This window comes from Eumetopias jubatus, unplaced genomic scaffold, assembly GCF_037043125.1.
Source record: "Eumetopias jubatus isolate StellerSeaLion01/CBP00866 unplaced genomic scaffold, mEumJub1_p1.0 scaffold_11, whole genome shotgun sequence".
NCBI lineage: Eukaryota > Metazoa > Chordata > Mammalia > Carnivora > Otariidae > Eumetopias > Eumetopias jubatus.
In genome coordinates this window covers 44,061,476-44,083,694 of record NW_028274817.1, presented here as the reverse complement: position 1 = coordinate 44,083,694, position 22,219 = coordinate 44,061,476, and the positions used below count along the sequence as shown (strand labels likewise).

At 40.0% G+C, this 22,219-nt stretch overlaps 1 protein-coding gene and 1 pseudogene across 2 annotated transcripts; one reads left to right on the top strand and one right to left on the bottom strand.

Annotated features, from left to right (window-relative positions):
* Window positions 1–538: 538 nt before the first annotated feature.
* LOC114202675 (cytochrome c oxidase subunit FA4 pseudogene) lies at window positions 539–820 on the bottom strand (annotated as a pseudogene).
* Window positions 821–20,328: 19,508 nt separating this feature from the next.
* BEX4 (brain expressed X-linked 4) lies at window positions 20,329–21,940 on the top strand. Of its 2 annotated transcripts, XM_028095976.2 has the most exons (3): window positions 20,329–20,446; window positions 20,846–20,924; window positions 21,346–21,940. In XM_028095976.2, exon 3 carries the CDS (start codon window positions 21,351–21,353, stop codon window positions 21,711–21,713), a length of 363 nt encoding a protein of 120 aa, XP_027951777.1. In that variant the 5' UTR covers window positions 20,329–20,446; window positions 20,846–20,924; window positions 21,346–21,350; the 3' UTR covers window positions 21,714–21,940. The 2 variants fall into 2 exon arrangements, with proteins under 2 accessions (XP_027951777.1, XP_027951778.1); XM_028095977.1 differs by lacking the exon at window positions 20,846–20,924.
* Window positions 21,941–22,219: the final 279 nt, after the last annotated feature.

The window sequence follows — 22,219 nt, the reverse complement described above, 5'->3', positions numbered from 1 at the left end:
ATCCACTTTGCCTTGCAGCTCTGTTCTTATCAAGCCACATTAGACTAACTCCTCATGTCAGTATAATGTTATAACATCAAGCTAAATGTTCTTCCTGAAAAATCATTTGATCATTTAATTTTGGGGATTTTACTTACTAGCAACAGAGGGTTTTTAGAAATGTAGGAATTTATTTCCAGCTCTCTAAAAATGTCTGTCCGTTTTATATCACAGAATTGTTTTGGTAGACCAGCTGTTTGTCAGTAAGGTCCTTTTCATCTATAAATTACTCATACAGGCTATTTCTAAAATATCCATTATTTTTAAACACTGCAAATCACATTCACTGTCATCATAAGTTAAATCTCTCCTTCTCAGGGAAAATGGTTTTATTTTTTTTCAAGTTTCAGATATTTATTAATCATCGTAAACCCCAACACAATACACCAACATGATTTCGTACATTTAGAGGGGAAATATTTCCTGGATAAGTGGAAAATTGTGTGGATGTCTTCTGGAAGACCTTCATTCCAAGCAGCTTTATAGTGAAACATTTCATTTAGAAGTCTGGACCTTCTTTCTTCACTTTGCTGTAATCTACATTCACTGAGTAGAACTTGTATTAATCATTGGGACCCAGTTTGTTCCAAGGTTCTGGGTTATTCTTCTTATCCCAACTGACATCTGGATTGAACAATGCCAGGCGCAAGACATACAGTGGTGTTCCAGTAACTCCTGCCCAGTAAATACCCAGTAGAGCAACAGCTGTGGTAATTATTATTACAAAGAGGGGGATCAAGCTCTGATGTTTCTTGGTCTGACCGAGGATCTGGTGTAACATGGTTGCGGCAGAGGCCTCCAGTCCAGCAGAAGAATAAATCAAATCTACAAGGCCCAGCACTAAGTAATCCCTACCAGGAAAATGGTTTTAAAGCACAGGGATTATCTGATTATCTTGCGGAATTTAAATTGGATTCCAAATAAATAGTTTTAGTAACAAAACTGAGAAAGTTCTGTTTAACTTGACTGACCTTTTCTGGTAACAGTGTTGGGGGTGGTTCTGAAAGTCTTATTTCCAAAAGAAAAATTTTTTTTCTTCTGTGTGAATTGTCACAAGTCACACATAACATTGAACAACTCAGGTGCAGTCAGTTTATCCTTTTCTCCGTTCCTTGTGGCCTCTTCCAAGATCATCAGAACAATTTAGGAGAAACAGCATATGAATTTCTATTTTAGTCTAATCCTTTTCTCCATTCATATTTTCAGTATATCTCCCAATTACAGAAAGACATTCTTTTTTTAATTTAAAGATTTTTATTTATTCATTTCTCTCTCTCTCTCTCTCTCTCACACACACACACACACAGAGCACAAGCACAGGGAGTGACAGGCAGAGGGAGAGGGAGAAGCAGGCTCCCCACTGAGCAAGGAGCCCAATGCGAGACTCAATCCCAGGACCCTGGGTTAATGACCTGAGCAGAAGGCAGACGCTTAACCAACTGAGCCATCCAGACTCACCAAGACATTCTTCTTCTATTGCAGTTTGAAAATAGGATTTTATGTCTGGCCAACATTTAAATGTATTTTCTATGGCCAGCAACAGTGATGGCCATCTCATACGCATATGCTTAAGGAAGCTATCTCCTATTTTCATACAGTCAAAAATCTCATTGAGAGCTACTGCTTGCTTTGAGGAAACTGAAAAGTGACCAGAACTTTCATTATGAAAATCTCAATGTCACGGGTAAGTAAATCACCCCTCTTTGTACCACTGTTGTGTGCAACTAGTACACCGTATTTAACAGGTAAGATCTTTTTATTTGGTAAGAAGTTTATGGACTGAGTGCAATTTACCAAAATTTACATTTGTACTATCTTCCAAAAGTGCACATAGGTGAATGAAATCTAGTTTGAATTTAGAGAAGATATAAAAAATCCTTTGCTTTATCTTTTCTGTGGTTGCATTTAAATCTTCATAGAAATAAGAAAGGCTAGTTCAATCTCCATTTTTCCAAACCAAAATACCTAAGAACTAATGGAATTTGCTGTTTTTAAATGTTTATTTAATTTTATTTTTTAACATAGGATTATATTAGTTTCAGGTGTACAATATAGTAATTCAACACTTCCATACATCACCCTGTGCTCCATTACCTATTTAACCAATGCCCCCACTCTCCTCCCCTCTGGTAACCCTCCATTATATATAATCACTTCTTCTTTATCCATTCATCTATCGATGGACACTTGTACTCTTTCCATATCTTGGCTATTGTAAATAATTGTAAATTGTAAATAATGTTGTTATAAACATAGGGGTGCATGTATCACTTTGAATTAGTGTTCTTGTATTCTTTGGGTAAATACCCAGTAGAGCAGTTGCTGGATCACAAGGTAGTTCTATTTTTAACTTTTTGAGAAAACTCCATACTGTTTTCCACAGTGTCTGTACCAGTTTGCATTCCCACCAACAGTGCACAGGTGTTCCTTTTTCTCCACGTTCTCAACCCCTGTTATTTCTTGTGTTGTTGATTTTAGCCATTCTGACAGCTGTGAGGTGATGTCTCATCGTAGTTTTCATTTGCATTTCCCTGATGATAAGTGATGATAAGCATCTTTTCATGTGTCTGTTGGCCATCTGGATGTCTTCTTTGAAGAAATGTCTGTTCATGTCTTCTGCCCATTTTTTAGTTTAATTTTAAATTCCAGTACAGTTAACCTACAGAGTTATAATAGTTTTAGGTGTACAATATAGAGATTCAACATTTCCATACATCACCCAGTGCTCATCACCACAAGTGCCCTCCTTAATCCCCCATCACGTATTTTACCCATTTCCCACCCCCCCTCCCCTCTGGTTACCATTAGTTTATTCTCTATAGTAAGATTTTGTTTGTTTTTTGGTCAAGATTTGAGGCATCACTTAATAACTGTAGACAGCATGATTGTAAGATCTAACAGAATTGGTTCTACACAAGCCCTTCACACTTGTTATCAAATTTATCAAAATTTTCCCTTTTGTTCATCCACAGGACATTTTAGTTATATCCTCTAGATCATAAAATATAATTTACTTGCTTTCACAGAGCTATTGAGAGAACTGTAAGATAATGCAAGTCCATTTGTTCAGTATATCCACGCTAATTCGGCTGTCATTGTTTCTGACTGAGAATGTTATCTTTTAATGGAATGCAAAAAAAGACTGATTTAGAAAACCTTGACTGTCTCATTCTGTAATTATAAGATTCAGTCTCTGTATGTACTTTCATATCACCTTCTCCACCATGCTGTATTCCAAATTCTTTTCTGCATATTTTGCAGGATGTTCTGTTTTTGTGTTTACCTTCTTAGACCAGTTTTATATGTTCTTCCATCTGTCATTAAAATAGCAGTCATTTAGTCTTCTTTTTTGGTAATGTCTGGGTCATGCTGCCATTGGTATTTTGATTGTTCCCATTTTCATTAACTGAATTCTTAGAAAACAAAGTCACCATATTAACAATGTTAACAATTAAATAGTACTATTTTGATAAAAAGCATGATAGTTAATCTACCAACCAAGTGAAAGACCAATGTTATTGCTCACTATTAAAATGTACATTTAAGAAGCACTTGGTGTGCTGCAACAGTGGATGATCCATTATCATGAACCACAAAATACAATTTCCAACATCAGCAGTGGAGAAAAACTAGCTGCAGGGTCTATGGAAAATGGATGATCTATGCCTCATCCATTTGACACTAAAAACAATGTTCCTTTCATTCCCTAATTTTTTTGCCACTTTATTTTGTACCTTTGTCTTCTGCACACATTGCCAAAAACATAACTTTTCACATTCTGAGGAGGGATTTCCCAGAATGTAAGGATTTCAGCACTAACACAGATAATTTTCAGGAAAACTGCAATGGTCAGTCACCACTGCTCAGAGCCCAAGAGGAAAAAAGAGGAGGGCCTCCATGCAAGGGAGCAGGCTGGCCTGGATTCTCAGAGCCCAGGAAATTTGAAGAGGGTGACTTCATGGTGTGGGGGGTAACAGCAGTGGTCTATTCAGGGTATAAGTGCGTGATTCAGGTGAGGAGGCCTTCAGTATAGGTGAAGGGGTGGTGTCTACAATGTGAAATTATCTACTTCCGGTTGCTTGTGATTGCATAAAGAAGGATTGGTCAAGCAAGTAAAGTTATTAAGGAAAATGGGATCCAGGTTCCCCATTGTTGGGGAAGGGAGTTATAATTATGAAAATGGGGAAAATTGGAGTGAACCCAGTAGTGTTGAAGTTAGAATTATGAGTGAGAACCAATAATTTCCAAGATGTTTAAAGAGACTTGGAAAAAATGTACATGTGAAAAATGTGTGTATGAGTGTATGTGTGTCCCCTAACTCTCTCCACTCAGAGAACCTGGAAGCAGCAACACTCCAATAGTAGTTGGGCCCACCTAGTGCTTATCTTGCTCTAAATACTTTTGTTCACTAAAATGAACCAGGGCTTCTTGAAGAAATGTTTAATTCCAGGGTGGCTCAGTCATTAGGCGTCTGCCTTCGGCTCAGGTCATGATCCCAGGGTCCTGGTATGGAGCCCTGCATCGGGCTCCCTGCTCCGCAGGAAGCCTGCTTCTCCCTCTCCCACTCCCCCTGCTTGTGGTCTCTCTCTCTCTCTCGCTGTGTCTCTCTGTCAAATAAATAAATAAAATCTTTTAAAAAAAAGAAAAAGAAAAAAGAAATATTTAATTCCAGGTCTGAGACAGGGAAAATACAAAATGACTCTGGGATATCTTGTGCCAGATAATAAGGAAGTGCTCAAAGAAGATTGAGAGTATATCCAAAGGACACCAAAAAACAGCCTGAAGAAGAACACTTTTGAGCATCAAAACACATAATGGTAGGATATATTATAGCCAATTCAATCACACAGGAAAATATGAGTCCATGATATAAATATATTTAATAAACAAATTTAAATAAATAAATTTAATAAATAAATTTAAATAAATAATTTAAATAAATGTAAAGCTTGATGAGGAACAGGGTATTTGTACACAAATCAGATTCTTATTGATTGCAGAGGGAGTATTTTTACAGTGAGAAAAGTTGGGAGACAACACTAGTCAAGTGATCCAAGTACAATATCTAACATTGAAAAATCCAACTTACACATTGTCTGCTGGGATGCAATGAGCAAAACACAGCATCATTTCTATAATATCACTACATAAAAACATTAGCAAACATCAGACATACCCAAATCAAGATGCAGGTTACAAAATAACTGGCCAATAGTCTTCAAAAATGTCAAAGTCATTAAAGTCAAGGTAAAACTGAGGAATTTTTTTAGACTCTAGAGAACCAAAGAGACATGACAACTGTATACAGTACAAGATTCTGTCCTGGATCCTTTTGCTATGAAGGACATTATTAGGACAATTGGCAAAACTTGGACAGGGTCTGAAGATTAGCTTGTGGTAAATATTATTAATGACAATTTCCTGATTTTGATGGTTCTATAGGAGAATATTCTTATCTGTAAGACATACACACTGAAGTATTTAGGAGCTATGGGGCAAAGCGTTGGCAACTTATTCTCATATGGTCCAGGTGGGTGGGGGGGGATTCCTTGTTTTATACCAATGACTTTTCTGCAAGTGTGCAATTTTTTTCAGCAACAACAACAGAAACAAAGAGCATTTATTGTTTTCATCAGAAACAATAAAAATAAATATGGGCTTACACTATAGATGAAGCCTGAAAGGAACCCCTTTTGGTTTTATAACAATGTTGCCATTGGTAACCTCCTTGAAAGCAGATTTGGCAGAATGGAGACGCAGTAAACAAGGGGGCGTTGAGGAATGATAGTGAGATTGGAAAGTAGAGTGAATATATTCCCCCCTTTATTTGTTGTTTGTGAAAATTAGAAGAAAGAGGAGAGGGTGGAGCTTAGGGGAACTGATTTGTAGGGGATATTTGGTATGTTTGTCTACTTATTAGGAAAGACATAAGCCAGTTAATATTAATGTTGCAAAGGGATGGCCTAGTAATGAAAACAGAGGATTCAAGGCCTAGCAGTTCAGATGAAGTTGAGGAACATTCAGCCTTTAGTTTTTCTGACTCTTCTGCATTGCCAGGACAATGAGCAAACACTCCATTCAGTATTTTCAAAGAGCTGGGCATGAAGAATGATCTCCAAAAGATCTTGCTTTAAATCTCTTCAAATAGGGGAGCCTGGGTGCTCAGTCGGTTGAGACTCTGACTCTTGATTTCAGCTCAGGTCATGATCTCATGGGTCATGAAATCAAGCCCTGTGTCTGGCTCCTCACTCAGCGGGGAGTCTGCTTGAGATTCTCTTCCTCTCCCTCTGTCTCTCCCCCTACTTGTGTGTGCACACGCACACGCATGCACTTGCTCTCTTTCTGTCTCTTTCTCTCTCTCAAATAAATAAATAAATGTTTAAAAATAAATAAATAAAAATAAGTCTCGTCAAATGTATAATTTAGGTATTAGTACTAGTATTAATATATTAATATAAATTATATCAATATTGATGTTTATATATTAATAAAATGATATTATGTTAATAATTCATGGTATATTGACATTGATATAATATTCACCTAAATATATTTGGTCAAACATACACCCAACTACAGAAATGGATATCACCAGGGCTGTGGGGAAAAATAGAAGTTACATTTTTCCATGTTGTTTGAATTTGCCTTACAACCAGGATTTACCACTTATGTAATTATATGAAAAATGATATTTTAAAATGGGAGTTGGGAATCTGCTCTTAAATGTATTTGCAGAATTGCTGTAGAGAGACTTACTTATGTGAAAATATCTCTACAACTAATTGTGAATTGGAGTGGAAAAAGGCAGATTAGAAACCACGTATAGCATCATCCCAGATGTTGCTGATCAGATAGCTGTCACGAGGCTCAGGATCTTGTGCCACACTTCACATCTAGAAGGGTCTATCTGGTGGATTTGAGAAACCCCTGGTCCTTTCCTCATCCCCTCCTAATCTGTTGTCAACTGTGAGGTTCCAGTTCTTGTCGCTAGGCGGTGAAAGACCTCTACTTTCTAAGTTTTCTCCAGCATATCTTTTTAGCAAGGAGAGAAAATCAAAGCAATAAACATTTTTGTTTGTTTAAGTAGGCTTTATTTTGTAGAACAGTTTCAAGTTCAAGGTAAAATTGAGCAGAAAGCACAGAGAGTTCCCATATCCCCCTTGTTCCCATACTTCCACAATCCCCCCACTATCAACATTTTGCCTCAGAAGGTTACATTTGTTACAATCAATGAACCTACACTGATACACCCATTATCACCCAAAGTCCATAGTTTACATTGTCAAAGCAAAAAAAAAAAAATTTAAAAAATAACTTTTACAAAGCAGTTTCTAAAACAGGCAGTATGAAATGAGCCTCCATCTCATACACTTAGGGAAAGGTTGGAAAGATGTATGATCAATGTCAGAGACAGATCATTCCAGAATCAACATTTCATTCATTTATCCTTCCACTACTTATTTTTGAGCAACCTTTACATGCCAGGCACTGGCAACCTGCATCAATACTCCATTTTCACACCTCTGTGTTCAGCCCCCAAATTACCCATTCAACTGCCTACTTGGTGTACCTGTCCTCTTAAACCAAGATTCTACCACTGTTCCCACATCAAATAAGTTGACACACACTGTACTCTGAGCCCTGGAAGGCGACTATCTGCAGGGAAGGCAGTGTGGTAGCAGAGGGTAAGAAAAATCAGTACCACAATCCCTGTAATGCCTGTTCCCAAACTGTGGAGCCTTGAAAAGGATACCTCTCCTCTCTGAACTTTAGTAGAGCTCACTTGGGTCAAAGACACAGGACTTGCAAAAGTATCCACTCAATTACCTTCTCTGACTATGACTCACTTTTTTCAGGACCCATTTTGTTTCTTTTCTTTTAAGACAGATTAATAGGAGAAAAACAAACAGAAGTTTAATAGCATGTATAACTCCTGTATACATGGGAGAGACCCAGGAAAACTGAATAACTCATTGCAGGAGCCATTTTGGAAAAGAGACCCCAAGTTTGCTTTGAGTGAGGTGTGTAACCACCAGACAGCATGCTTGGACCAGTCCACCTTATATAATATATGGGGTTCTGGGAGGTGGGGAAACCCTGTATCATGTCCCCACAATATTTTAATTGTCTTCTTAGTGGATGAAGCAGAGATCTGATTTAGTAGCATTTGACTGACATCACAACTGAACTATGTTTGCACAATTGGTTCTTATTGGAGACCTCCTCACCCACAGACATTGGCCCAGCATTCAGGTACTATAATAAAGCATCCTACCTGCAAAGGTTGCATTTGCACCTGTGTTAAAACTCTAAAAACCGTCAAGATCTCTCCTTTTGGCTTATTAGTGTAAGCCAAAATGTATATTCTTTGAGTTCCAGTCCGGCACATAAAGAGTTTGGAAGTTGTCAGTTCAGTTCTCACAACAAGAAAAGAGCTGAACAAACTGAAAATCAACAACTCTTCTTAGATCAATCAGACAATTGAGGTCACAAGACAAACAACTGTCCACAAAGTTTGGAGAAACATACAGACAGATATAGTGGATTAGAGCTCACCAGAGCAGAACCCAGGAGCAAAACCACTGCTAGAACCAGTACAGACAAAGGAAAGCATAAACTTTAATTGACAAATTGATAAAAGCTCAGTGTGGGCAAGTCTGAGAATGAACAACTCAAGGAGTGCCCAATCCTAGGAAGGGCCCCCAAAACTTTCATGAGTTTTACCTACAGGTGCTCTACCAAGTTCTCACAGTGAAGATTAGAGAAAACTGTCCTCACACTTCTGGCAGAGGAAGAGAAAAAGCAGCCATTTTGAAATGTATTCAGAGCACTGTATTCTTCTTAACAAATCCTGCCCTCAAAGGAAACTATTTTACCAGAGTCTGTTATGGTTTTACTGGAACTTAACTGACATGAGGGAAAGGAAATACCCAGCTCCAGCCACCTTTAGTATTTGACATGCAGGCAAGGAAATACCCTCTAGTCTTTCATGTGAAGGAAGGAAAATTCTAAACTCCAGCCACCTCTGGCCTTCCCATCTCACCTAACAGGGAAAAACTGAGAAGCACTTGTGAAGGTCACAGCCCAGGATCACAGCTTCACTAAACTCTGACCAAATCAGAGAACTAAAGAATGCTTAGCTTCACCTCACCTCTTACCACTACCTCAATAAGGCTCTTGTATGATTATAGGGGAATACAACTGAAAGAATTGCACGTCTTAGATTTTATTTAAGAGAAGTCTCTAGGGAAACCCAAACACAATAGGGGAGACAAAAACAAAGATGTTTGTGGCAATTTTAGCCTCTGAAAACTACAGGAACAGCAAACAATAAACACAGCCTAAGCCTATCCAGATAAACATAAAACCTCTCACTAAAGGCTTATTTACCACAGCTCCATTTATCCAGAACATCATGTCTAGCTTTCAACAAAGTACAAGTCATAATAAAATACAGAAACACAGTTTGGAAAGACTGAGCAGGCTTCAGAATCAGACTCAGATATAGCAGGGATGTTGGAATTATCATATTGGGAATTTAAAATAAGTATGATTAATATGCTAAGGACTTTCCATTAGGAAAAAGTGGACAACATGCAAGACAGATGGGTAATGTAAACAGAGAGATTAAAAACTCTAAGAAGGAATCAAAAAGAAATGATAGAAAGGAACAGAGTAGAAAATCCAGAAATGAACCCACAACTATAAGGTCAATTAATCTTTGACAAAGCAGGAAAGAATATCCAATGGGAGGGGCATCTGCGTGGCTCAGTCAGTTAAGCATCTGCCTTCTACTCAGATCATGATCCTGGGGTCCTGGGATGGAGCCAAGTATCAGACTCCTGCTCAGCAGGGAGCCTCCTTCTCCCTCTCCTTTTGCCCCTTCCCCCACTTGTGGCCTCTCTTTTTCTCTCTCTCTCTCTCTCAAATAAATAAATAAATAAAATCTTTTAAAAATAGAATATCCAATGGGAAAAAGACAGTCTTTTCAAAAAATGGTACTGGGAAAACTGGAAAACAATATGCAAAAGAATGAAAGTGGACCGCTTTCTTACACCATACACTAAAACAAATTGAAAATGGATTAAAGACCTATATGTGAGACCTGAAACCATAAAAATCCCAGAGGAGAAGACAGGCAGTAACCTCATTGACACTGGCCATAACAACTTCTTTCTGGATATGTCTCCTGAGGCAAGTGAAACAAAAGCAAAAATAAACTATTGGAACTTCATCAAAATAAAAATTTCTGCATGGCAAAGGAAATAATCAACAAAACCAAAAGGCAACCTACAGAATGAGAGAAGATATTTGTAAATGATATATCTGATACAGGGTTGGCATCCAAAAGATATAAAGAACTTATACAACTCAACACCCAAAAAACAGTCCGATGAAAAAATGGAAAGGAGACATGAATAGACATTTTCCAAAGAAGACATCCAGATGACCAACAGACACATGAAAAGGTACTCAATATCACTCATCATCAGGGAAATACAAATCAAAACTCCAACGAGATATCACCTCACACCTGTCAGAATGACCAGAATCAACAACACAGGAAATAACAAGTGTTGGTGAGGATGTGGAGAAAGGGGAACACTCTTACACTGTTGGTGGGAATGCAAACTGGTGCAGCCCCTCTGGAAGACAGTATGGAGGTCCCTCAAAAAGTTAGAAATAGAACTACCCTGTGATCCAGCAATTGCACTACTAGGTATTTACTCAAAGAATACAAAAATACTAATTCAAAGCGATACATGCACCCTGATGTTTATAGCAGTATTATCTACAATAGTCAAGCTATGGAAAGAGCCCAAGTATGCATTGACTGATGAATGGATAAAGAAGATGTGGTATATATATATATATATACACACATACATACACATACATACAATGATATATTACTCAGCCATCAAAAAGAATGAAATCTTGCCATTTGCAATGACGTGGATGGAGCTAGAGAGTATTCCGCTAAGCGAAATAAGTCAGTCAGAAAAAGACAAATACCATATGATTTCACTCATATGTGGAATTTAAGAAGCAAAACAAATGAGCAAAGAGAAAAGGGCGGGGGGGGGGGGGCAAACCGAGAAACAGACTCTTAATTATAGAGAACAAACAGATGGTTACCAGAGGGGAAGTGGATGAGGGGTGGGTTAAATAGGTGATGGGAATTAAGGAGTGTACTTGTTGTGATGAACACTGAGTATTGTATGGAATTGTTGAATCACTATATCGTACACCTGAAACTAATATTACACTGTATGCTAACTCACTGAAATTTAAATAAAAACTCTTCAAAAAGAAAATGATAGAAATAAGAAAGAAAAACTGTAACAGAAATGAAGAGATTCTTTCTCTCCCTCTCCCTCTACCCCTCTCCCCCCCAACCAAAAAAAGTGATGGGTTAGAGAAAGATATATCATGCCAACAATAATCAAAAGAAAGCTAAAATAGCCATATTAACTTCAAACAAAGAGGACTTCAGAGCAAGGAAAATTATCAGGGATAAAAAGAGGTATTACATGATGATAAAGGAGCCAATTACCGAAGATTTGTCTTGTTTTTCATTTACATATGTGGAGTGGGGAAGTCCACTTTCATTCTTTTGCATATTGCTGTCCAGAGTATAGTAGTCACTTGTATAAGTGTATACTTTTATCTTATTTGTTCTCTTTTTAAAGGTTTTATTTATTTATTTGAGATAGAGACACAGAGAGAGCCCAAGCAGGGGATGGGAGCAGGGCAGAGGGAGAGGGAGAAGCAGATTCTCCACTGAGCAGGGACCCTGACTTGGGGCTCCATTCCAAGACCCAGAGATCATGACCTGAGCCAAAGGCAGAAGCCCAACCAACTGAGCCACCAGGCGTCCCTATCTTATTTCTTCTTGATGGAAATTTTAGATCTCTCTCTCTCTCTCTGTATACACACACATACACACACACACATTTCCAAGTGTTATGTGTCTAATCATGAAATGTCTGAGTCTTAGGATATGAAGACGTTCTACTTGAAATTATAAAATTGTGCCCCTAAACTTTTCTGTTTCTACCTTTTTAAATTGCCACCAGTGGTAGATGAAAATTCTCATTTATGCATCATACTCATAACAAAAAAAACAGAACTTTGTTTGGTATTTAGAGAATTCTAAGATAAGTCTTGCTAGTTGATCGTTGTGAAATACTACTCTTTGTTGTTTTCAACTCCATTTTCCTAATTACTGTTATAATTAACCATCTTTCCTGAGATTTACTGCTCTTTATGCATTCAAGATATTAAACTTCATTGGTAAATGGCCTTATTTATTTATTTATTTATTTATTTTGGCATGCGCTTCTTGAGCAAATATTCTGTGTCAGGCAATGCCAGTCAAAATCATCAGAGGAGGTGGAATTTCAGCTAATTCTTACAGAAGGAGTAGGCTTGTGAAAGGAAATGGAATGCATATTTGGACATTCCTGGCTGTATAAAGGCATGGAAATGAAAATGTACCCAGTGTGCTTGAGGTACACAGTCAGGAGACAGTCTGATATGGCTGGAATGCAGCCTGCATGGAGTGATGGGGGTGACTGATGAGGAATTCTGACTCACTTTGCAGGATCCCAAATCTAAGTGGCCATCTTTAGCCTTCATGAAAACAGAGCAGAAAGGGATTTTCACAGTTACATCCTCCCAGCAACTTCAATTTGCACAACAGGTAATGAGGCCCAGAAAAAGCAAAGTACTGTGTGGCCACCATGCATCTTTTATGCACCTAATGGGATTGAGGGACGCAAACTCCAATCTATATCTTCATCTCAGACTTCCCACGGGAGCTCCAATCCTGTGTACCTATCAGAAATCTTCAGTTGGAGGAAGATAAATATTAGTACAAATCCCCTATTAAACTGTACCACCCAACATGAACCCCCCCCCACCCAGAAAGTATAAACTCATTCATCCCTCATCCTTGCAAGGCCACCATCTAAAGAGGAGGTCCTGGTGGGAGAGTGGTGTGATTATGGTCCCTGGTGTTAAACAACTCTTGGTGAGATCTCCTCAGCCTTCTACTAACTGTGAACCCTGGGAATGATATTTAACTGGTCTGACTCTGAGCCTTCCGCATTTTTAAAGCACCAGTGTTAGGAACCTGGTGAAAAACTTCACGAGTTGCCCATTCCCATCCCACGGTGCCTCTTCCATTCTTTAAAAGAGGTATCCTGGGGGTGCCTGGGTGGCTCAGTTGGTTAAGCATCATGCTCACGTCATGATCCCAGGGTCCTGGGATCAAGTTCCACGTCTGGCTCCCTGCTCAATGGAAAGCCTGTTTCTCCCTCTCCCTCTGTCTGCTACTCTGCCTACTTGTGCTCTCTATCTCTCTGTCAAATAAATAAATAAAAATCTTAAAAAAAAAGAGGTATCCCGGACAGGAAATGAAATTTTGACCACCAGAAGGAATACTTGAAAATGTAACAGCATAAAGGGATAAACACACAAAGTCATTACATGCCCACATGAGTTTCTATGCCAATTTATTATGATAGGATTGGCTGCCTGAGAGACCCCTGAAGAAAGAACGTCATTACATCATTTCCATTTAGTTGAATCATCCTCCTGTTTAGTCTCGGGGGAAGAAAATCTTCACCTACTCTTCTATTTCATAAGCTTTTCAGTTCTCTTATTTTGACTTCTAGAGTAACATGAGAAAAGTTTGCGAACTTCAGTCTCGAGACACAGAAGGTGTCTTGGCTTAGCTAAACAGAACATTGAAATGAGAGTCAGGAGGTCCTATCATGAAGGCACTTTGGAGAGGTCACTTCTGTCACTGCGCATGGAAATGAAGTTCTCAGACACCAATCTGAGCGGCCCTGTAGGGCTGCCTCTGCAAGGGAGAGCAGCAGCAGCTGAATCCTGCACATAGTTTTTATTTATTTTTTCTTTATCAGAAAAGCAAGGACAGATGCCCCAAAGTGTGGGAAAGGAGTACAAAAGGATGGCGAATATCTTGAAGCAGGCTTGCATTCTCCCCTGCACGTAGGCACACAGGGAGTCAGTCATGGGATAAGGGAAGAGCAGGATATTTGGGCTAGCAGTTGCTAGGTGTAGAAAGGGGGAACTGAGGGTTACATTCTTTCATAGCTCCTAACTTATGCCCTGCCCCTGGGGATCGTGGGATCCTACTCTTATCGGACCATTGCGTTCAACAGCCCGAGAACAGGAACGCTGCTGACGTTTCAGCTGTTTCCACAATTACTCCTTAGGGCTTACAATATATTTTCTAAGAATAACTCCACAACTTCCCTTATACCAGCCTCATCCATTAAACAAGATAAAAATACTAAGTTCTCCCAACCACTCAGGAGTATTTAGGATGTTAACCCTTAGAATACCAGAACCAAATCATCATCACCTTCTGTGTACAAAAGACCCATTTGCTGTTTTTATTAAGTGACTTTATGAATAATTCACAGAAGTAAAAATAGATAATGAAGGACAACTAAATCAGAAAATTTAACAAGAATTTAAATATATCAAACCAAAATTGCATTCCTCATTTTCCTAGCTTTGAAAGTATGTATACTCAAAAAGGGCATCATCCTTTGAATACAGCTCACTCCCTATCAATTCTCATGCCTGAACCTGTAATATATCCATCTGTAGGTATTGATTTCTCTCTTCTTGCTCACTTGTATCCCCAATAAGTTCTGCCTTGTCTTATTTCTAGTTCTTCTTGTACATATAGCATCAAAACAGAAAACTTTTCAAAACACTGACAGCTCATAATTTTGTTGAAGGGAGGATAGCCATCTTCTTTGCTCCATAATTGCAAGATATTTTCATTTTTAGATTGATAAACACCGATTAGAATGACCAGTCCAATGACTTTTTTTTTTCATTTCTACATGATCTATTTCCTTCTTCTTACTTGAATTCAACATTTGTTCACTTAGAAAACTTATTGCTTAAATACTGGACATATATTAGATATATAATATCATAAAAGATGACAGAAAATTGTCTAATGTCCTTTGAGCAAATTGGGATGTTCTTGCTTCTTGTTGTAACATATTGTATGACAAGTGACAAACTGAGAACGTCATTTATCATTTTGGTCCTTAGAAGTATGCTATTCACTACTTGATTTGGGGGTTTGAAAAAATTCATTTAAGATATCATCATTTGAATACTCATAGTTTGAGATATCAATTTCACTATCAATAATGGCATCTAGAGTATTGTTGTCACTGTACTTCTGTCTTCTGATCTAATCGTAAAATGAATTCCTCTGTCAATTTACTTTTCTTTGCCAGTGTGGGAAGAAAAATGAAAAAAAATTCTCATTAGTGTTCAGCGAAAGCCGGATTATGTAAATGCAAAGATGGAGTCTCTTCACTTCTTCTATATCTTTTTGAAAGATGGTGTAATACTTTGGGCAGTGCAGTAAAAAACTAAATGGTGATGTGGTATTATTTATTTTAGTATAGCTTCATTCCTGATGTAAGCTATCCCATCATTCTTGCTTTTTTCTTTTATTTTTTTAGTCTTTTTAGTAGAGCTAGGAATAATTAACTAATAATGAAATAATTTTTAGGATGATGACTAGCAAAGTGTTTTAAGATATAGAAAAAACAAAATCAATGAGATCCCACATGTCAGTGTCAATTTTATAAAAGGGCCCAATTCTCCCATGTGGTATGTGCAAGATAATATGGGCTTATTCTATTTAAAAGTAAGATAAATTTTCTCCTTGTTCTTTGGAAGACTTCTAAGAAAGAGTAGAAATCATAAAATAGCAATCCTTACAAATAGTTTGAAAAGTTCAAAAACAAAAATTGGATCCAATGGACCCCAACTGTTTATCAAAAGTTAAATGAGATCCCACCTGGAAAAGCAATCTGAGGTCCTAGATGATTGGTTTCCCACTAAATACTCCAGCAGTCAAATTGAAGAGATCAGAACTCTGCATGATAGATAACAGATTAATGGTATAGAAGCAATTTTCCCTAGGAAAACACCATTTTTAAAGGTATGTGTTGGTCTAAGCATGAGCTGCAGGCCACCTTTATTAGAGTCACCTGGATCTTGTTAAAATTGCAACTTCTGAGACCTTACCCCAGACCTACTGAATCTTTTCCCTGGGGTTTGAGAATCAGGAATCTGTACTTTGAACAATTTCCCTGGTAGATTCTGATGTTTACTATTGTTTAAAAACTGCTGAATAGATCACGTCCAAGGTTTCTTTAAATATTTTTCATATTGTGATCCCTGATTCCAACATCAATGGTTTTGCCATTCAACTTTAAGTACCTATTTCTGATTTGGTGTATTTGGTAGTTAACGATCCATACATGCAGCACTTATTTATTGAGTGTTTACTCTTTGCTTGCCAGGTTGGCTGCTAGGCAACAAGAGAGGAAAGGCCCTTCCCATTAGGGGACTTACTTTCTCTTTTGGATACACATAAAGTTAACAATAACCAATGTAATTTCAGTGGGTGAAGAGTGCCACGAAGAAAATAAAAAAGGGAAATGGGATAGAAAATTACATTTATGGAGAGAGCAGTGAAGGATGTCCAAGGCGATCCAGTTTAACAATTTCAAAGACCATCATGTACTTAGATTACAATATGCATGATGATCCCTGGAGTTGTGCCATGCTTTATCACGAGAAGGCCGTGCTATGCATGTGACTTTTCATCTGAGAACTGGATGACAAGAAAGAGATGTGTGTGTGTAAAAATCTTTTGACGTTAGACTAGGGAACAGCAAACTCTGAAGTGGGAGTAAGCATGACTTGTTCCCAAAAAGGAGGAAAAAAAGCCAGTGTGGCTGGAGCCTGGTGGAAAACGTAGGAGAGCTGTGAGAGTTAAGGTTGAAGCGAAGCTAATGCAGGATAGGGAGCAGTACTCAGACTTGGCTAGTAATCTTAATATATTTTCATAGTCAATATACTTTCTCAATATCTGAGACCACTATGACACAACACCTGCACAAACCTTCAACACTGTCTCACACCTCAACATTCTCAACTGCTCTTTTGGCTTCTTGTTTCTTTGGAAAAGTAGATGCTATCACAGAAGAGATTGCCTGTATGTTCCCACCACCAAACCTACCAAATTACCCACATCAGAAACTATGGTCCTTACTTTCTCTCATGTGACAAATCTTACTGAGGTGGCCCCTTTTCACTGCAATGATCACCCACTCTAGGACTGTGATTGTGTAATTATTCCCCTTCTCCCCTGATACAGCAATATTCCTCTCTCTACCAGATGAATGAACATATTAATGAATGAACAAAGAGATGAACTCATGAAAGATATGAAAATTGGGCAGCGGGAGTATAAAAGGGAAGTGTCAGTGGGATTCTCAGATGACTCGCCTGATCATCTATGTGATAGGTAATAATGTTAGCTGGAATGGGCAACACATAATGGATCTTTTTTGGAGGGAACATAATGGGCCATCTTGATTTCTCTATATCTTTGTGTACCCCAGTGGGGATGTTAAGAATGTAGCAAGATATTTAGATCAGAGACTGAACTAGAGAGGAAAATGCAAGAATCATATGGCTGGGTGGAGATTGAAGATATAGGTATAGATGAGATGGCTGCTTTAAGGAGAGATCATGGCATGAAAGGGGAAGGTGGCCAAAAATGAGAACCAAGGAGCTCCCAACATAAGAGTCTTCAGTAAGTGCATGAGTGGGGGAAGGGGCAAAGGAAGAGAATCTTCAAGCAGACTCCCCACTGAGCACAGAGCCAGACATGGGCTTGATCCCACAACCAATGAGATAATGACCTGAGCTGAAACCAAGAGTTGGACATTTAACCAACTGAGCCACCCAGGTGCCCCTTAAAGGGGATAATTTTTTAAAGTAATTGTATACTGCCATTACATTGTAGAGAATTTAAAAATATAAAGAGAGAGAAGACATCACGAAAAATGGCAGAGTAGGGAACTCAAAGTTTCCATGCCAAAAATGGTCAGAATCAACTTTTGCAGGACTCTGGAATCTAATAAGAACTTACAATGAGAGGAGAACTAGTTGAAGAGAAAAGCTCCTGAATTGCAGTAAGAGAGTGACATGGGATTTTAAATTGCCAGCCCACCATCCCCAACACTCTAGATCGGTTAATGAAGGTTGCTAGTACCAGAAGAAACATTATGGACCTTATTCTCAAAGAACTGTGTCTATGGGTCTCTACCATCTGTCAGGTCCTTCTCACGGAGGGCACAAGGTTTCTCTATATTTTGCCTCAGAGCCTTCCCAGGAGTGGAGTGGCTTTTGCCAAAAGCATTTAAAGACCTGGGTATTAGACCTAGCAGGTTGGGGCAAAGGGCAGTACTGAGGACAAACAATAAATAGAATGAGAAAGCTGGGAGGAAGAGGCTGGAAAAGGAGATACATAGGAGAATAAGAGATTTTAAAAGTTCCCCAATATACAGGGAGATTGAGAAGACCACACATATACCCAGGATGGGATGCAAGTGCTTCCAAGGCCTGAGGAGGCCTTTCACCTCTGGCTGGCCTTCAGACTTTGTGCAAGTAGGAAGTGAAAACTAATGCAGAGTTGAAAATGGTCTGGATAAGCAGTGAATGAGTTCCCCAGCACAGACCAATTTGCAAAGACTGAGAGTGTTTCTTCTTTTTTTTTTTTCTTTTACTGGCTCCAGGTACTTAAAGTAACTGTCAAAACACCAGCTGATCACTAAGCTAAGGCAACAGACTTTAGTGGTACACATGATAAAAAAATACAGACTTCACAAAAGGTCACTCAACAAACAGCAGCCCACAACAACCAGCAACAAATCCTGAGGAGAGGGAAGAATATGATTCCCAGAGATGCCACATTATAATATTCAAAAGGTTCAGTTTCAACAGCAAAAAATTATAAAACATGCAAAGAAAGTATGGCCTATTCACAGCAAAAACAAAATTAGTAGAAACTGTCCCTGAGGAAGCTGAACTTACTAGGGAAAGATTTTAAGTCAAATGTCTTTAATATGCTCAAAGAGTTAAAGGAAACCATGGACAAAGAAGTAAAATAAACCAGGAGAATAATGTCTCACCAAATAGGGAAAATGAGTAAACAGGAAGAAATTATTAAAAGGAACTAACAAAATTCTGGAGCTGAAAAGTACAGTAGCTGAAATTAAAAATTCAATAGAAAAGTTCATCAGATATGAACTTGCAGAATACACTCACCAAGACACATTATAGTCGAATTGTCAAAGCCAAGACAAAAAAAGTATCCTGAAAGCAGCAATACATATTAGGTTTTATTTAGAACCTGATCCAAACAAACTATTAAAAAAAAAAAGATGACAGATTTGAGAATTTGAACACGGGTTGGACATAAAACAGTATTAAGGAATTATTAACTGTTAGGTGTGAAAATGTTATTGTGATATAAATATACATATATTATATATATAAATTATATAAATGTATAAATATATGAGAGTCCTTATAGACATGTACTTCGAAATACTCACAAAATTATATTAAGAATGGGATTTGCTTCAAAAATAATTTCTAAGAGCAGGAAGTGGGCAAGAATATACATGAAATAACACTGGCAATGAGTTAAACGTTGGAGCTAGGTGATGAGTACAGTGGCTTTCATTATACTATTTTATTTTTGCATATGTTTGAAATTTTCCATAACAAAAGTTAAAATAAAGTTAATGTAAACTACAAAGAGAACACAATTCTAATCGAAAAAGGAACAAAACAAAAAGGTATTAAGAATTCGAAAAAATTCCACCTCCTTTCTTGCCCCCCCACTCCACATACACATTTTGGTACAGAGAATATGGTGAGCATTGGTAGCCAGGAGGACCACAGGTTGGGAGCAGGGTGGTTGTGACATCTTGCTCATAGATGTTCTTGCATTAATTTTGTTTTTTTTAAACATTGCATTAAAATACGATTATCTTCACTACTGAGGTTTTTCTGCACCCCCTTAAATTTTGCGCCGGCGTCATGGAGGGGGTAGGGATGTATCCCGGGAGCAAAGGAGAGGAAGAGGCAAGGCCCCAGAGAAGAACTAGGAATGGCCAACAGGTCCCTGAGAAGATATCGCCCTTCCCCAGCCGCAGAGAAAGGCCCAGCGATATACAAAGAAGGGAGAGCCACGGAGTCCAGGCTGGTGCTGTTAAGGACGCGGCAGCCGTGGGGAGCTGTGCTGGTCAACCGGCTGTGCGCCCCCGCGCGGGCTTCTGCCCGCGCGGGATGGGGGCGGTGCCGCTCGCGGTGACGAAGGCCTCACGTGACCCGCCAACGGGGACTCGCGCCCTCGCTCCAGCGTCAGAGCCGGCCTTCACTCGCTTGCTTCTCGGTGCCTGCTCCCGGTGTCCCTGAGGGCGTGCGGGCCAGAGGCGGCCCCAAAGAGTCGGAGGCGGAGGGGAAGCAGGTAAGGGACCGGGAGGAGGGGGAGCGTTCCCTGGGCTTGGTGTGGGAGAGCCCACGCGGCCCGCGGAGCCCTGCCGGGGGGCCGGGTGCCCCGCGGCGAAGCGGCGCAAGGACCGCAGCCCTCCCGCCCCACCGCAGCCCGCGTTTGGCCTCAGAAAATGCTAGGCGGAGGGCTGGACCGCGGCGAGGCGATGACCCTTCGGAAACACCTGCCTGTTGCACCCCCCGCCCCGCCCCCGTCCTTCTTGGTGTAGAAAATGGTGGTCAGCTCGGGGTCTGGGGCGGCTGAGTGTGGGGGCGAGGCGGCCGTGGGGGTTCCGGGAGGGGCTGGGTAGCGTCGGGTCGGCGTGGAGCGCTCGGCTGCAGCAGCCCCCGCTGCCCCCACCCCGGCCCTCTGCAGGTGTGCAGGTTTAAGTGTCGCGGCGGCTCACTCTTCGGCGAGAATCGGGAGGAGGAGGAGACTGCAAGGATAGGCCCAGGTCGGTGCGGGGGACCGTGGGGGCCGAAGGGAACGTATGGAAAGCCCTGAGACCCCAAATTCCCCCCCACCCCCCCCACCCCCCCACCCCCCCACCCCCCCACCCCCCCACCCCCCCACCCCCCCACCCCCCCCACCCCCCCCACCCCCCGCCAGCCCGTCCTCCATCTTGATGCCTGCAGTGGCCTGGGCAGGGATAGGCAGGGAAAATGGTGGGCTTTGGGCGGGGCGGGAGGGGGAGAGGGCTCGGACCCGGAGCCCCCTGAAGAGCGTAGGGAGCCTCTCCAGTGGGAGAGTAAAATTTTAAAAAAGCCTTTGAAATCCAGGGCTCTGAATTTTGAAAGGTGCGTAGTAGGGCCTCTGTCCTCGGTGCTGATCGTCCCACTAAGAAAATAGCCCTTTTTCTGGTCTCTCACCTCTAGGAGCAATGGCGTCCAAACAGAAACAAGCGGTGAAAAATGTCAACATGGAAAATGCCCAGCAGGAAAAGGAAGGAGAAGAACAGGTCCCCGTGCAGAATGAAGAGGAATCACGCAATTCGAGAGGGGGTGAAGGCCAGAAGCATGGAAGAAATGTCAGGCTGGGGCGAATGAGACGACTTGTCCCCAATTTTCGGTGGGCCATACCCAGCAAGCGCATTGATCACAATGAAGTGGGAGATAATGAGGAAAAGTTTGTAGGGCAGATGATGGAAGTCAGGAGAAAGACTAAAGAGCAGCAAATGAGGCATCATAAGCGCTTCCAAACTCCTGAACCTGATAATCATTATGACTTTTGCCTTATACCTTGAATCCTAAGGTTTTCTCCGAGGTCAATAATGTGACCTCTGCTCTACAAGCTTGTAGTTTTGTGATTTACTTTTTCTGTAAACCTTTTGGTGTTTCCACTTACCAGTTTGTAATTAAATATTGTTTTGTCTCAGTGTAAAATTTTCTGTCCAGTAGGACAATTTCACTCAGTTTTAGGAAAAAGTATTCCTTTCATAATGTGAAATTAATAAAGCAGTTTAAAAAGCAATCTTCCACTTTCACCCTAGTCTTTATTTTTTAATACTACCCTTCCTCTCCTAGCTACCTGGACTCAAGATCTCTAGTCTTCACTTTTTTATTGTTGTTCCCATCCAATGAGCAAGGAAGGATCATACTCATAATTCAATATCTGATATCATTTTAAGAATGTATGTCCTGTTTTTCAAGGAGTGTGAGTCCACCAGCTGCATAAAAACATCTTGGGAGGAGAGCTTTTGAGAATATAAAACATCTGACTTTTATCCTCCAGACCCACAAATGGGCGCTC